At 41.7% G+C, this 17,283-nt stretch overlaps 1 protein-coding gene across 6 annotated transcripts in view; it reads left to right on the top strand.

The window, feature by feature from the left end:
* Window positions 1–16,371, top strand: part of LOC100866227 (glutamate receptor ionotropic, kainate 2) — a 64,236-nt gene extending 47,865 nt beyond the window's left edge. For 3 of the 6 annotated variants that reach the window (XM_086911855.1, XM_086911856.1, XM_086911854.1), the window contains 14 exons: window positions 2,357–2,512; window positions 3,395–3,606; window positions 5,466–5,765; window positions 8,505–8,612; window positions 10,128–10,301; window positions 10,517–10,735; window positions 10,933–11,148; window positions 11,232–11,316; window positions 11,401–11,539; window positions 11,754–11,891; window positions 13,845–14,043; window positions 14,135–14,363; window positions 14,447–14,712; window positions 15,114–16,371. In XM_086911855.1, the coding sequence (XP_086767981.1) occupies window positions 2,357–2,512; window positions 3,395–3,606; window positions 5,466–5,765; window positions 8,505–8,612; window positions 10,128–10,301; window positions 10,517–10,735; window positions 10,933–11,148; window positions 11,232–11,316; window positions 11,401–11,539; window positions 11,754–11,891; window positions 13,845–14,043; window positions 14,135–14,363; window positions 14,447–14,712; window positions 15,114–15,350 (2,678 nt within the window). In that variant the 3' untranslated portion in view covers window positions 15,351–16,371. Of the gene's footprint in view, window positions 1–2,356; window positions 2,513–3,394; window positions 3,607–5,465; window positions 5,766–8,504; window positions 8,613–10,127; window positions 10,302–10,516; window positions 10,736–10,932; window positions 11,149–11,231; window positions 11,317–11,400; window positions 11,540–11,753; window positions 11,892–13,844; window positions 14,044–14,115; window positions 14,364–14,446; window positions 14,713–15,113 lie in introns of all 6 variants that reach the window. The other 3 variants (XM_086911857.1, XM_086911858.1, XR_015293271.1) reach the window with 2 other exon arrangements.
* The last annotated feature ends 912 nt before the right edge of the window (window positions 16,372–17,283 follow it).

Raw genomic sequence — 17,283 nt, 5'->3', positions numbered from 1 at the left:
CAGCAAATAATGGGGCAAAGGACGGGGCTTAATAAATTCGTTTTAATCGGGAATGTTTAATGAAACGAGATTTATCGAGTGTATGTGTACAAATATGTTCCATATGGGATTAAAACATTGAATAATGGCCAACGATTCCGTCAGAAATATTCCGTCCATGATGTTTCTTTTTTTTTTTTTTTTTTTTTTTTCCGAATTTCAGGCTTGATCCTCTTTCTCTTTCGTTCGAAACGTTTTCTTTATTCTTATTATTATTATTATTATTATTATTATTATATTCGTTTATAAAAATTAAAACACCGAACGATTAATATCGAAAAGTATGTTTTTGATCGTTTTGTTTGAATTAAAATTTCATGGGAAACGAGTCTATCGTCGATGAGAGAGCGATACCACGGCACGATATAAAATTCGATATTACAATCCCCTGGTTTTAAAAGGGGACGCATAAGTGAGTATCTATTTGAATTGTTTCGCGGAAGCTAGGGGACGTGATTTTTTAACGGGTTGAAAATCCGCGTTGATGCGCGTTCCATTCGTAGCCGCTGACGCGTGATATTTTTTAATGCGATTTACACGGTAAGACAATCAAAATTGCACGGTACACGAATTTGTACACGATAAAATTGTACACTGTTGTTCGTATCATTATTTTCACCGAGATATTTTAATACGAATGACGAATAAATCCGGTGATATTTTATTTGTCTAATCTAAAAGAAAAAAAAGGAAAAAATACTTGGAACTTTCGTTGTTGTTGGAAAAGAATTGGAATCGAATTTTATCGATTCGAAACGATTAATTAGAAAGAACGAGAAATACAAAATTAAGCCTTTCAGCAGTACAACCGTTATGAATTCTCGAATTTAATCGAATCGTTAAATTACTTGAAATATTTCGTCCGAATTTAAATTTATTCATCGAGTTTAGAATTGCGTTGCTAGAATTGATTGAAATCAAGATTTAAATTTACATCGATATAATTACACGATGAATATCGAATCAAAAAATTGACACAAAAATAATTAAAATCCTTCGATATCTATCCTCCGAATCTCTCTTCGTTCGAGAACAAAAATAAAATAAAATAAAATAAAATAAAATCGAACACGTTTCATTTGCAATTCGCAATCGCAAATTGCAAACCAAAGCCAAAGGTCAGCCAACGAGTCCTCTCGTCCTGGCGCAAGCGAACGTCGACGTTTCTAATTAAATTTGGCGAAGGTGAAACGTGGGGAATCGTTCCGTTTGTGGCGAATTCTCGCTCGAGGAAAGACGAGGGCGATCGGTTTTTCTCGCAACTCGTTTCAACGTCGTTCCACCCAACGACGACGATGACTTTCGAAGTCGATCGAGCATACCGGGGAAAAGATTGGCCGAGATCGCGATCGAAGGCGGAAGGTTCGACGGGATTGGACAATTTCTCGCCGGTTGAATCGCTCCCTTCAGCCAGAAATTCACACGAGGGTGGGAAGACAATAAAAGAAACAGAAGTTTGAAATTATCCTGTCAGGCAGCCAGAGGGGCTCGATTAATTCGCGTTAAATCGGTTTCGTGGTTTCCTTCGTGTTGTTTGCCGATCGATTTCCTGTTTTGCGACTGAAACACGATGAATTTTCGGAGATTTTCGCGTGCAAAGGTAGAATGTGTTGCTCAATTTTTTTTTTTTTTTGCAATTCATGGTTTAATAAAATATTTCAAGATGGATAGTTAAAAGAAACTAATAATCGAACAGAGAGATCTTGCTATCCGTGGAGTATTGGGCATATGCAACGATCAACTCGATTGTTCTTCGATTTTTAATCCTGGCGTGAATCGATCGCTTTGCCTTCGATTCAATCGTTTTCGAATCGTTCATCGAGCGAGCTTCGAAACCTCGAAATCGTCAAATAGCCGATACTTGCCGCTACAAAACTAGAAATCGAACTGTGGAAGTTTTATCGTTGGTTAAATTCTAAAAGTTGAAAAATTTTGATTTTTCTCCGAAGTGAATAAAAATTTAATTCGTAAAAACGTTTTGCAATTGAAACGAAACCGTTTCCATGTCCGGCCGGCCTCTTTCTTTGCCTTTCTTCCCTTTCTTTATAAACAACCCTCGTAACAAGGTACATCTCTCCGAGACGTAACAAGACTCTCATTTTATATATACACTGCGGACTACAAACCCAGCACTGACGTTTTCTGGAACATTAGACGTCGAATTTTATATTATGAAATTACCTCATTTCTCTAAAATCTTCTCCATCTCGTTATAATGAAATCTTTTGAACCTACACCGAAGATTACTTTTCGACGTCTCGATTTCTGTTCTCTACGAAATTAGAAGAGAATAAAACTTTCTATCGTTTGTTCTCAGGTGCGATCTTTCATGCGGGGGACGAAGAGTACATGGATGCGTTTATGAAGGCGGTGACCGACACGAAATTCGAACACATCGCACCCTCGTTCAAGATGGAAGCTAGTATAAAGCAAGTGGAAGTTAATACTGACAGCTTCAAAACCGCCGCCGCTGGTTCGTATGAATATTAAACTATTTTTGCACACAAATTTTAAAATATATTCTATCGATTCTTTTATCGATAATAGATTTTTTCTTATGCATAGATAAATTTTTATTAAGCGATGGTAAGCTCGGCTTGGTCAATTTTTAAAACAGCGTTTTTCAAATCAAAGTTTTGTATTTCTTGTAGATAGACGGAGTTCTGATACATTCTCTTTCGCTATCCGAAACATTATTTTTCAATCATTCTCCTGTCGTAACGAAAATTGTATTGAATGAAAATTGTATAATTTTAACATTCGAATCGCACGAGAGGCAAACTCATTTGGCCAGAAGATTATAATTGCTAATGAACCAATTAACGATCGAATGCACACAATTAATTTCGAGAAAATTTAATCGTAAAGAAAATGGGAGGGAAACGATCGAATGGAATCCATCGAGTAACGTTGTCTCTGGTTTTCTTCCCATCGAACTTCTCGATCGACAATAAATTTCGCGTTAAATCCTGCCGCGGGAGAAACAAATCGAAGGGCTGGAGCGATAATAAAGCGTAATTGGACTTCTTTGTTCTCCGATGCAACTCGATATTTAAACGGTTCCTCTTTTTCTCTCCCCTCCCTCCATCCCCTTCCAATTGAAACGAATAATAAGATTATCTTTCTCTCGAGTACCATTCTTTCTGCATCGAAAATGGAATATCGATTAATCTACGTTCGAAATATCACGGCCAATTCCACGACACGATGAAGCAGTAAGAAGGATTTTGACCTAAAGCAGAAAATCCATCGAAACCTTCTAATTTTCAGAGATTTCCTCGAATAATCGATCTCGAGGAACCGATCGCGTGCATTATTATTTTATGGAGGACATTAACACGCTTTAACGTTGCAGCTTGCAAACTTTTGGAGGAGGGTGTGGCGGCGATCTTTGGACCCTCGAGCCCCTACACTTATGGGATCGTAGCTAGCATCGCGGCCAGGTACGATGTGCCTCACATCGACTATTTCTGGAGACAAAATGAAGAGCTCCAGGCGAATCAGGAGCCGAAAAATCCGAAACCGATGACCATCAACTTCTTTCCCGACAGCGAGATGGTCGGCCAGGTGAGTCGAAGTGAAGCAATTTTTATGAAACGCAAGAATCATGTGAACTACGTTTCATCGTAATGTTATGAATTATTATTAATTTAATGCGAAGAAATAGATTTCGCTGATCTTACAAGCTATTCATTACAAACTCTGGATCGATATTGATTTTCGAGAATATGAATAACGCAATCCCGATCGATCGAAATTCCACAAAATTATTCCATCGAATCGAGGAAAGGAATGTTCTGTTCGAAACAAAAGTACCGCGAGATGGCGCCACGCAACCCGTAAATCATCCAAATAGCAGGCAAATATTTATTTCCTCCACGGATTGAAAACCGGTCGTGAAATTTGAAATTGATTCGAGTCGATTTTCAACGTACGTGTAAAAAAAACGTACAACGACGCGCAAATGCGCGACACCTTTATGGGGAAGGAAACCGTTTAGAGGAAAAATGGAGGAGCGAAGGTGGTGGCGCGTTTCGACGCAATTTTAAATTACTCGTTTAACGAGGCAAATCGAACGGGTTTGAAGTAGTAGCTGGCGCATAAAACCGGCTAGTCGAGGCTAATGAGCGCGATCAAAGACCGAACTTCGGCTAACGACGATGAGTTTTTATTCTCTCCGCTCTTTTCACGCGGGAAAACAAACGAAAAGCAAGTCGAGACGAATCGAGCGGCTACCCTCCCCCTCCTCGATTAAGCTTTAATTAAAATTGTCGACGAACGAGCGTGGCGGGCGAATAAAGGATTACTTGCCGTTTCGATCTTTATAGCGCAATTAAACCGTTTTCCTCCCGCTGTGTTAGGTTAGTTTAAATCGTGTGGTAATTGGCGGAACGCGTGGCGCTCGTTCATTCCGTATACGATGCATAAATGTGATCGCATCGAAGAAAACGGGAAATGAGAGTATTAAAGGAAACGTTGTATATTAAACGCCGCGAAATGTGTGGAAACGGGAAGAGAAACGATCGACGATTACGTTATCCCATAGGCGATCAACGAGAAGGTTGTATCGATGCTCGTTACGGGGTTATAAGGCTCGGTTAAGAATATTAAAATGGCCGACAGCCATTCACATTATACGCGGATAAAGCAATCGTCTGACGAATTATTATATGCGATGCGATAATGCGATGCGTATATCAAATTTATTACGCGCCTCTTTAAATCCTGCTTTGGGGAAGGAATCGGTCGGAAGTGGTGCGACGAGTTTTAAATTAACGAGATTTTCAAATATATCGAGTATCTGTCGATTTATCTCGTATTTAATCCTCATCGTGGCAAAGCGTCGTAATTTCACGCACGCCAGTTTCTTCCCTCAACTGCCGAAATATCATGATTTTATCGAAAAAATTTTTCCCGCGCTGGAAAATTTCCCGCGTAAAAATATTTCAATATTTCCATATCCATACGTCCTTTGAAGATTTTTTTTTTATTTCGCTCGATTTTTCTCCCTCCTCTCTTTTATTTTCGCGGCAACGCAACGCCTATTTCACGCCATTTTTACGCCGGTTTCGCAGAAAGAAATTTCCATTCGTCGAATTTTCGCCTAAACTCTCGACGATCTTCCCTTAATATATCGCGTGCGTTCGTTTTCTCGATCCGAGTGTGTAACGAATTCGCCACGATTTTCCTCAGGTTCAAAGGCAAATTCGAGCGTTCACGTTCGCATAAACTGATCTCTCTCTCTCTCTCTCTCTCTCTCTCTCTCTCTTCTGCCATTTTTGTGAATGTGAAGGATATCGGGTCCACTTTTGTAATAGCTTTGTATCTATACTACCCGTTATATTACATATTATTAAATTAAATTGAACTTTAACTTTAAGCCAAACAGCCTCATCATTTGTATCAGCAATGAAAATTTTGCCCAGGCGATCGCCGACGTGGTCGAATCCATGAAGTGGAACACTTTCGCGGCCGTCTACCAAAACAACGACGGCCTGTCACGTATTCAAAAGGCTCTGTCTCTGAGACGGAAGAAGGACACCGCGGTGACGATAAGAAGGTTGGGGGAAGGGCCGGATTTTCGCCCGATCCTGAAGGAGATACGAGCAATGTCGATCTGCAACGTGGTCATCGACGTCGAGCCGAGGAACATCATGAATGTGCTCTACCAGGCGAAGGAGGTCAAGCTGCTGGCGGAGTACTGTAATTTCTTAATTACTTACCTGGTATTACGCCACATTCTACTTTACATGCGTACATCTCTCGATTCATCTCACGATCGATCGATCGATCGTAATTCAATCTTAGGAAAATGACACGAGTTGGAGTCAAACTTGATCGCAAACCCGACGCTCCTTCCTCTGAAACGAGTTTACTCGGAGATTCGTTTCATTTTTTTCTCGTAACGAGCGAGCATATTTTGGAAAGTTCATTTGTCCTCCCGTAAACGAAATTGGTAAACGATGGAGGGAGATTCACGAGTTTGAGCAAGCGTTTCGAACACGGGGCATCCATACGAAAATGGGAGGGGTTCGTTCCGCAATATTCGGTTTGACGTTTCCATTCCTAACTTCACGAAAGCTGGAACAAGGCGAAATTGAAATATCCGGCGTGAAATTTGCCAAATTTGTTTGATGCAAAAACTAATTCCACCACTTTTCCAAAAGAAATTGCATTTATAAACGCAAGTTATAAACGAATCGAGAAAAATCGCCAGTAACCGAATCATATCCATCCATCCATAAAATGTTTAAAAAAAATCTTTGGAGAATAAATCTTTCAAGTTTCGATGGCAAAATGATGGCAGGATTGGAGAGCACGTCGTCACGAGGCAGATTTTCTCGTCGGGGCGGGCAGTTAGCGGAGATAACCGGTCGCGGTTTCCCCGACCGCGGCTTTTCCAAGGGAATTTCATTAATAAATCCACGGAACGTGTCGCGGTCACGTTCACCCCGGGCGTAGTAACTGCATTAGCCGGTTACAATTGCCAGCCTTTTTATTAAACGTACCCATAAATTGCTCCGAGTAATTGTTTTCAACGATACGCCGGTAATGGCGTGCCGTCTCAACATTCCTTCGTTCACCACCGCACCCTGGAATCCGCTTTTTATGACGCATTACCACCGAGCACGTAACAATACCTTCATAAATAACGACGTTCGCGGCGAGTCGAGGGAGTTTTCGCGCGTATCGTTTCCTTTTCTACGTCTCTTCTCTCTCCCCTTCAATCCCTCTCTTCTTCCTTTTTTTTCCTTCTTCCTTTTTTTTTTTTCTTTGTTTCAAAGCGGAACAACTCGACGTCCTCCGGGTGACGCGTGGAAGCGCCCCTTTTGTCGCGTCGAAGCGTGCGTGTAGCCAAAGACAATGCAAAGTTACAGGGAACTCGTGCGATTTACGGGGGAGTTGGACTGGAAAAGAGAACGAAGGCTTTTTAGAGGCAGCGTTTGAAGAAGGTCGAGGACTTGACACGGTGATTCGTTCAACGGTGATTGTTTCAATTCTATTATCACAGAAATTACACGCACATGTATCCACGCATTTCAAAGTGTTGCGTTTTTCGTATTATTTCAACTCGTTCGATCAACTCGTTTGAAGTGTCTATTTCTATCCGTGTAATGAACGACTCGTCGAAGATAAAATCTTGTTTTCGCGACACTTTTCCTTACAGTTTTAAGGGAAGAAACACTTTGATCGCTTTGACAAGAGTTATTTGTTTGAAACGTTTCACCGTGCGCCTCGCAAATATTCGAAATTTGCCCTGTGTATACACAGGAGAGACGGGAGGCGAGAAGGGGAAGCGTGTCGTATGAATTCGCGAGGAATTTCACGGTGCATCCGTATATTTGTCCGAGCTATCGAGAAATTCGTGGAAGACGCGCCACGTTCGAAGAGGCGAATGGACCCACGTCAACGTCAACGTGTCCCTGATCCTACGATTAGGATTTCGATCAGCCTGAACACCGCCGCCGCTTGTCGACTTTAACTCGAGTCGACGAACGCTCGAATTTTAATCGTAGAGGAGAGGAAGTGGCGATTCAAGAAACTTTAATCGAACGAGCGCGACAATTAGTCCGATAATAATGATCCTCCTCTTTAAAGAGGAGATTATTTTTTGAAGGAGGAAAGATTCGCTGTGGACCTCGCTTTAAACTTTTATCACGGATTAAAAAGATCGATAACTTCGGACAGAACGCAACTTTGTAATTGGGGGATAGCTCGTCCTGTGTATAGCCGGATTGAAAATTAGCGTCCAAACTTTGTTACGCCTCGCAACGAGAAGTTTCTCGCCATCATATATTATATTACAGTTCGCTCGTAACAATGGTATTCGTCGTTTTCGCGTAAACTTCACTAACAATTCCTGCCACTTCCCCCTCCTCCTTTTATTCCTGTATCTTTTGATCACAATTCGAATATTATACTTATCGTCATCGAGACATAAAATCGAGTCGCCTCTCCGAGTGAAAAAATTCGAAAAACGAGTCAGCGAAGAGAAGAATCGAGTCGCTTCCGGAGATTCGTTCGTTTGCAGATACACTTCTTACAGTTAGCGCGGAGTTCCCAAGTTATTTCCCGCTTGTTGCACCGGGACAACAAGGAAAACAAGGCGAACGACCCCTCGAACCATGATTCCTCCGCCTAACATTCCGTGTTTCACGGTTGTCGGTCTCGAATCCGGGTCGATCCAGACCCACGTGTATGCGTGTACCAACGATGACCGATCGTTTTTTTCGGTGGTGAAGCATCCGGAGAGAGGCATCCGAGATGGATGAGAGCGCGGCTCGAAAGCTTGGCTCCGCCGCCAAATAGAAATGGGGTGCGGCTGGCAATCGACACTTTTTAAAATTATGTCTTGGATCAAGTGAGAATTGTGTGCTATCTCTCTGTCTTGCTTTTCTTCGTCTTTGTTTCTATACGTAACATTGTTGATACGGTTAATAAATTTTTTCTTTTTTTTTTTCTAGGATTCGGCAAAATTGTCCCTGTGGAAGGTGCGGGAAGAATCGACGATCAATATCACTGGACTGAATTTGCGAAACGAGGAAGGAAACGAGGTGAAAGGAATTAATTGGGTAAATATAAACGTGTATAATTCTTCCCCAGTTGAATTTATTCCCCGTCCAATTTTTGTACGGGGAAGTAATTAAGACGAATGGAAATGATAATATATTTGATATTTCCTCAAATTCGATTCGGCGGACAAATATTTCAGACGTCGATATTTTTTGATAATGAATTATCAAAGTGGATTATAAAGTGAATTTCCGACGAATTGGTGGTACTATTCGGTGAAATAACTTGGAATTCTCAAGAATGTTTCCACTGGATCGTTTTTAAAATTTTTTTAAACAGCCTTTGATGTATTTCCCTTCGAACGAATCGACGCGAATAGAACTTGCGATTGATTCATTTACAGGGAGCACGGTCATCCTCGAAGATTGATATTGTAGAATGTAATAATTCGATTCAAATATTTTTCATTTTCGTTTAAAAATTAAATTCGTCGCCCTTTGAATTTTCCTTCGCTCCCTTCGTAATATTAAATTTCACGTAAAGAGCTAATATAAAGAGCATCGATATGATCAATCGAGGTCATCGAATATTAAAAACGTCGAAGATAAACGAATCTTCGATATTATCTTGAAGAGGATCCCTCGTATTTCTCGAATTAAAGATCTGTGGAGGAAAATTCTTTCGATCGAAAACATTCGAAGATTGCAATTTCTACGTTACAACAATCTTTAATTGTTGTAATAATAATAATAATTCAAAATGAAATTATTAAACGGACATTTCGTTTCTTAAATTAATATTCGCGATCTTCCAAATCGCAACGTTCCTCGAAATCGTCCAAATGGAGGTCTTGCAATTATAAGATAATTTCTTCATTAACTACCCGATATAATGAAGTTGCATCCTCGTGTTCGAGGACGCCTTTCGTTTCCCGGAAAATCTAGCCGCGACATGATACTTACGAACAGGTGACGGCCTCCCTTAATTTTCGTTTCATTAGCCCTCGCCGATTCGCTTTGTATCGTGGACCGAGTGCACGCGAGCAATATCCTTTCTCCTCGTATGCAAACGCGCTGCAGCGAAACGTTTAATCGTGTTGTTTTATAATTCTGGGAAATTGGACGGCTTAACGTTTCATTTCTCATTAGAACGGATCGTTGCGAACATCTTGTTACTTGGTAAACGAAACGGAGGATTCGGCTGGATTACAAAATTGCCAGCACATGCACGGGTTAAGCAAAATTCTCCCTTCGAGGAAAGGAGTGGAATAGGAATTGCGGAAATTTTCAATTCTTGAGAGATTGGTTAGCGGTTGAGGGGATTGCGAATTTTTGTGTAGTTAAATTGTTCGAATATAATCGTACGAAGTATGTATCTTGTACGCGTTTTGCATCGCCAACGATAAATTATTGCACCTAGTCAACTGAAAAATGAAATCACAATTTTTCGTGGAAATTTCTTCAAAGGAAAGGAAATAAAAATTTTGTCATCGAAGTGATTGACTTTATATCTCAATTGGTTGTCGAAAAGGGACCGTGTGTTATATGTAATTGATTAATTATTACTTTGAAAAGGTGGAATCGACCATTTTATACGATTCCGTCTTCCTGGTGTACAACGCGCTGGAAACTTTAAACGCGAGGAATCAGGATAACGCAGAGGGTGAAACTATTGACCCAGTACCGCTCTCTTGCGAAGGAGAAGAGAAATACAGCGCAGGTCCCAACATTACCAACGTGATACGCGAGGTAAAGTTTTCTTGAAACTACTTTTCTTGCAACGCGAACATCCTAAAGCCTAAAGTTCAAATTAGCCGAGTTGCTTCGATTCCAGTTTCTGGTCGAATTTGAGTAATTTAATTACAACTTTATCCACAATTTTATTTCGCCCGTGAGAAATCGTGCAAATACCTCTTAAAGTCTCTCTGTAAATAAGGAAAGAAAATTGATAATGATTTCTATAGCTATCCAAAGAGGGAAAGATCACAGGGCCGATTACGATCGACGAAAATGGTAGACGTCAATTCTTCAAGTTGAAGATCATAGACGTGAGACCAGATGAAAACGTGGAAATAGGATATTGGGATCCGAAAGGTCTTCACACGGCCGACAACGAAAAGGAACGCGAGAGTTATTTGTACAAATCTATCGAACAGAAGAAATTCAAGATTAGCACTAAATTGGTGAGTAATCTGCTCGAGAAGATAATCGTTGAAAAATTATCGATCAAGAATATCGACATCTTTGAGAGTCTAAGTACAATTTTTACAATTGGAAGGAATGAATTTACGAATGAGATATAAAAATTCTCGATATTTTTTTATTGCTAATAATTGTATTTGATCAATATATATATATATAATTAATGATAATTGATCAGGGTCCACCGTATGTAATGGAAGTGACAGACAGCGCAACTCGAGGAATACTGATCGAGCAAACGCGTTACGAAGGCTTCTGCATCGATCTCATCGAGGAGATTGCCAAACTGTTAAATTTTAAATATGAGTTCGAGTTGGTGCCGGACGGTAATTACGGCACGTTGAACAAGGAAACGAAACAATGGAATGGCCTGATCAGACGTTTATTGGATCACGTACGTTCTAATTGTTCCCAAGTATATAAAGTTTACTTTACATTCGATTAAGCAGAGTAAGAATCGGCATGGATCCTTTCCAGGATGCGGATCTGGCTATTTGCGATCTGACAATTACGTACGAGCGCGAAAGCGCGGTCGATTTTACAATGCCGTTCATGAACCTAGGTACGGGCGTTTCTAATTCCTTATCGCGTCTCATTTACACGATAAATCTGACGACAATGCTATTTTATCCGATACGTTCCCTAGGTATCAGCATTTTATACAGGAAACCGGAGGAGAAGGAACCGGATCTGTTCTCGTTTCTGTCGCCGTTGTCAACCGACGTCTGGATTTACATGGCGACCGCTTTCTTAGCAGTTTCGATAATGCTGTTTCTACAGGCCAGGTAAGCTTTTAAGACAACTACGCGAGAAAGCTGTATATATATATATATATCTCGATAAACGTTTTCCTCTTCGAGGAAGAATATTTTCCTTTTTTTTTTTTTTTTTTTTTCCCTTAAGCCTCGTCAAACTGTGATAAAATTAAATTCTCGAGAAAAGGGGAAAAAAGTTCGGTAGCGTTTAAGGGAATTCTTAAAGGAAATTCTTTATCTGCAGAATGGCGCCAGGCGAATGGGACAATCCGCATCCGTGCAACCCGGATCCGGAGGAATTGGAAAATAATTTCGACTTGAAAAACTCCATGTGGCTCACCGTCGGCTCCCTCATGCAACAGGGATCTGATATACTTCCCAAGTAAGTTCGGCAAACTTAACGACGAGGCACCTACGCAACCGCAACCTGCCTTACACTCGTGCAAAAGTCTCGCGCGATAATCGCAGAAACGGAAGCCGCGCACAATGCCCGCAACAAAGAGACCCGCAACCGTATCTGTTTCACCTTGCGCAATTACTATTCCGGAATTACTCGTGAAAGTTGTAACGAAACTGCGTCGTTCCATTTGCTAATCGCCCGGATTATAAATTCAAAACAGAAATTTCAACTTAGTACTTCTGGTAGGCGGCTGTTCCGCGCAAAATTACCTTGAACGGAACTTCGTCGTCGATCATTTTCTGCTCGAGATAGCAGAAATAAAGGATCGTGCGGGCACAAGAGAAAGAATTATCCAAATTAATCCAACGAATTCCAAATTTACAATGGGATCTTTTTTATTAAATCCACCGCGCTATCTCCGAAAACTTTATGAATCCACGAACGAACAAACGAAGAACGATAAGAATCCCCCATTTTACACAATCACGAAATATAATTTAAAATCGTTGGCGAGAATCTTTCTCCGCCGCCGCGGTTCATTTGGGAAATTCATTCCCGTTGAAGAGGAGAGGAGGGGGAGGAAATAAAAATCTTGGCGTATCTCATTATTCCGCTTAAGGAAATATAAAATATCGCGGATCGTTTGTAGGAAAACGTCTACAAGAGACGGTGCCAAAAGCAGACGCGGCACTTTTTCTTTTTTCTCCCCTTCCCCTCCACCCGGCTCTCCTCTTTTTTTCACGACAATTAAGCTTAACGAGCCGCTGTTTGCCGGACATATTTGAGGCGGCTTCCCACTTATTAGCGCCGGCACGGCGCTAACTCTCCGCTCGTAACACCGCGCATGTTTGCTCGCTACATACTGGCGACGACCACGACGACGACGAGGACGAAAGGCGGCGGCGGCGGCGGCGATGACGACTAACAACCAGCAATCCTCCTAACTGCTTCCTCCTGGCTGCTGGATCAAGGAACACTGGATATCTGGTTGTTCTTCGGACCGAGAAACGTTGATTTAAACATAAAAAATATACCGCGAAGGAAATATGGATCGTCGTGGATTCGAGTGATCCAAGCACATGCATGGTCTTTTTTCCCCGATCTCCTCGTTTCGGGAAAAGAAACGTTTCGTTTTTTTTAAATCTGTAATTTGTGTGTGATAATTTCGATGCACAATATCGAAAGCGACTTGGCTTCGTTTTATTGAAAAATTATTTAAAAAGAAGGAAAGGAGAAATTAGAAAATTCTCGACGTGATGGTATCGCTTATCGATATCGCGCGGTGGCGATTTAATCGCGATCCATTTGTCGATAAAGGGCCCCGGCTCGGGAGGAAACAATGTCCTTTGTTTCTGTTTACTCGGCGTCCTGTGCACGTTCGCGCGGCACAAAATATATTATATATACGCACGCGCGCCGTGCTCGGCAAACAGGCGTCATTTGCATACGCGGCTCTTTAGCTCGCGCTTAATTAGGAAAACGCGATGCATCCTATCTCTGCGCGCCCTCCTACGCGCGCGTCTCCACGAGATGCTTCATCCAGTCGTCTCTCAAGTACCCGACGATTTATCTGCCCGACGTAGACCGTGATTAGATGACAAAGGATAAACGGATCTCTCGCGTTAAGCGGGGATCTCGTCGTTGTGGAGGGGCAGATAATAATGAAGGAAAAATGAGGAATAAAGAATCAATCGTTAGTTCAATTCTCGATCTTCTTGGTCCAATTTTATCTTACATCGATCAAATTACACCAATCTTCGACTCGATTCAATCGTCCAAACTAGCGTAGATTCACTTTGACCAATTGGGAACAATTGAAATTCCATTTCTGCTTCGTCTAACTTTAACACAATTTATTTTGTTTGCCGTTCTCTCTAACTCACGATCCTCTACGATCTTTATTATTAAAAATTACCTTCGTTTTGTTCGATTCAGAGCACCCTCCATCCGAATGGTGGCCGGTATGTGGTGGTTTTTCACTCTGATAATGGTCTCCTCCTACACGGCCAACTTGGCCGCCTTCCTGACTGTTGACAAGATGGACAATCCGATCAAAGGCGTCGAGGATCTAGCCAAGCAGACGAAAATCAAGTACGGAGCCGTGGCTGGTGGATCCACGTCCGCTTTCTTCAGGGTGATTTTCTGTCAACGCGATATTTCAGTTCAGAATTTGAAACATTGATCGTGACGTTGATGAAAAAAAAAGGAAAAAAATGGTTTTCAAGGATTCCAATTACTCGACCTATCAACGCATGTGGGCGGCCATGCAGGAAGCGAGGCCAAGCGTGTTCACCAAGACCAACGACGAGGGGGTGGATCGAGTGTTAAAGAAACGCGATTACGCTTTCCTCATGGAGTCAACCACGATCGAGTACAGAATGGAGAGGAACTGCGATCTCGACAAGGTCGGGGGCCTGATCGATAACAAGGGATACGGTATCGCTTTGCCGCGAAGTGAGTTCGACGAAGGAAATTTCAATTTCTCATCTCTGGAAATCTTTGGGGAAAAAACTGGACTCTTTTTTTCTCGATTCCAGATTCACCATACAGAACGCCCATAAGCGGAGCGATACTGATGCTGCAAGAGAAAGGGGTGCTCCAAGATCTGAAGAAGAAGTGGTGGGAGGAACGAGGCGGCGGTTTGTGCTCGAAAATCGAAGCGGAGCCGACGTCGTCCAGCGAATTAGGATTGGCCAACGTCGGTGGTGTCTTCTTGGTCCTCCTGATCGGATGTTGCGGCTCGTTCATCATCGCCGTCTTTGAATTCCTGTGGAATGTACGAAAGGTCGCCGTGAAGGAGAAGGTGAGCCCCCTCCTTCCTCTTCCCGTTATCTCACCCTTGGATCTCTTTTACCCCGAAACCGAGTGATAAATATTCCTCCGCGTCGCGTGCATAGAAAAGCGAAGGAATAATTCTTCCTTATATAAAGACCGCCTTTAAATTCTCCCTTCCAAGGGGGAAGACAAATCATAATCGTTCCTTTTTATTTTTATTTCCATTTCTTCTTTCTTTTTTCTTTTTTTTTTTTTTCCTTTTTATTTCATTTCCCTTCCCTTCTGCTAACCGCGTATGGAGGTTAGAAATTTTTTAATTAAAATTCTAATAACAGTTTTATATCATCGAATTTGAGCGGGACAACGTGGTATTAATGAATAACAAGGGGGGAGGAGCCGTGATCATATTTCGTCGGCGTGTTGTTGCAGGTTACGCCGTGGGAGGCGCTGGTGGCGGAATTGAAATTCGCCGTGAATATTTGGGCGGAGACGAAACCCGTTAAAATCTCTAAAAGCAGCGGCACGAGTTCGATGGAGGACGGGATCGGTCGGGCTGCATCCACGGCCCGTTCAATCGTCGGCTCGTTCCTCCGCCTCGACATCCTCGACAAATTCGATAAAGATAACAGTGCCAACAACCGCAATAACGATCGCAAGATCAATTAAAATTCCATTGTGCTATTAACATCTGTTACGTTTAACAAATTGGGAAAAGTGGAGAAAAACGCCTCCGCTTTTACCGATCCGTTTGCCGATTTTGTTGAAACGGCGAGGCTGAAAAGCGCGAAATATCAGTATAATTCTACTTCTATAATATCGAATTTAAGTGATTTAATTTTATGATTGAACCAATTTGTTCAACTTATTCTTCTTCTTGATGTCGAATCGAAGTGTAAGCGTTAAAAGCTAATCTGTCTCGTTGACAATTATTATAGGAAAAAGAAAAGATTATTATTTAGAATCTTAGCAATTTTTATAAACACCCTTCGTATCTAATCGTTCAACGAAATAAACCGTTACAATTAAACCGATTGGAAATTTCTTCGCTCGTATCGCGATCGTAGTATCGATAAAAGAAAGAGGCGAAAATAAAAGGACGAAAAAGAATTTGAAAAACCAACGAAAAGGGGGGAAAAAAGAAGGAAAGAAAATCTTTCTCGTGCCACCGCGCGTAAAGTCGTCAAGTGTTGTTCAACGATGGTCGCAAAATGGCGACGTCATGGAACGGGAGAAATCTCCGCTGTAGGTCCGGTAGGAAAGGAATCCAACAATATTTGGACTCCGGCCACAATGGCGCTAACGAACCGTGGCCTTGGTTTAGAAGATTTTCGTCCCGAGAGATCAGCCGTGTGTGTACCAGTACCCCCCGAGAGCCGGCATCTTTGTGTCATTATTATCGAGGGACGTTTCTAACCGTTTCGATCGCCGTCGACAAGAAGACACTTTCAACTTTACCGCCACTGTCGAAGCCTCGCGTCAAAGCCAACTCGACGACGAACAACTGGCCTCCCCACCGATGATCTCGTGATTCATTCGATCGATCCTCGCCTGTATTTTCATCTCTTTTGGAAAACTTGGGCAACCGTTTATTTAAATGGTTGAAAAGATTCGATGTAACGTTTGAATCTATCGATTAAGATCGATTGTCAAAGAATATTTCTGACTAATAAAGATTCGTTTCACCCATTTTCTTGGCTATATTTCTTGAATCGTGTTTTTAATTAAGGAAAAATTGTGTTCGATAGATTCGTCGTGGTTGATGCAACGAAACTGATGGAGAGAGAGAGAGAGAGAGAGAGAGAATAATAGATGGAAACAATGACACGCGAACAAACGAGGTAATATATATATGAACCGTTCATCTTGGGAGGACCGCAACCGATTATTTTCGCCATTACCGGAGGAGCGTAGCTCAATCTTCACGATTGCACAACTTATATTCAATTAGGATTTCTATCATCAAGGAAGATGCGTTTAGTTTAATGGAATATCCTGCCGTTTAATCTTCGAGAAAGACACTTTCCATCTTTCTTCGAAGAAATATCCAGAGGTTTCTTCGTTTTGGAAAATATTGAGTAGGTAAATTTACGAATACCACGCGTTATCGCGTTTAGAAACCAGGAAAGAATTTTACCCGTTCGAAACGCATTAAGACGAAGCAGCCTGTTCGAAGAAATATAGGAAGTTTAGTTAATTGGAAGAAGAAGGCGGAAAGTCATCGAGGTTAATTATCACCGTGTCACGAGCGAAAAGATTCCGAGGTATGAGCACGAGCTTGTCTACCGGTTGTTTGATGATAAAGGTGTAAGGACATCGATTAATACTTCGTTTTCATAGCGGCAATAAAAGTTGGTAACACGAACTACGGTGAACGTTTACGGGAGCCGAACGAGCTGTTAACTGTACGGTATTTTTGCCACGGGACGTTCATAATCGCGGGCGTTTCATGAAACGAAACTTTCGTCTTTTTTTTTTTTTTTTTTCTTTTTTACGGCTGCCTCTTTTACGAGCCACGCGTGTTTAGACCCTGATACGGTGGCGGGTGTATTACCAGCTAAACTGTTGCGTGTCACGCTTTTAACCGAACATACCGAATGTT

The sequence above is a fragment of the Apis florea genome, unplaced genomic scaffold, assembly GCF_048593485.1.
Source record: "Apis florea isolate Af1SG1 unplaced genomic scaffold, ASM4859348v1 contig_3367_pilon, whole genome shotgun sequence".
NCBI lineage: Eukaryota > Metazoa > Arthropoda > Insecta > Hymenoptera > Apidae > Apis > Apis florea.
The sequence above is the reverse complement of the archived record's forward strand: the minus strand, read 5'-3'. Positions and strand labels throughout refer to the sequence as shown.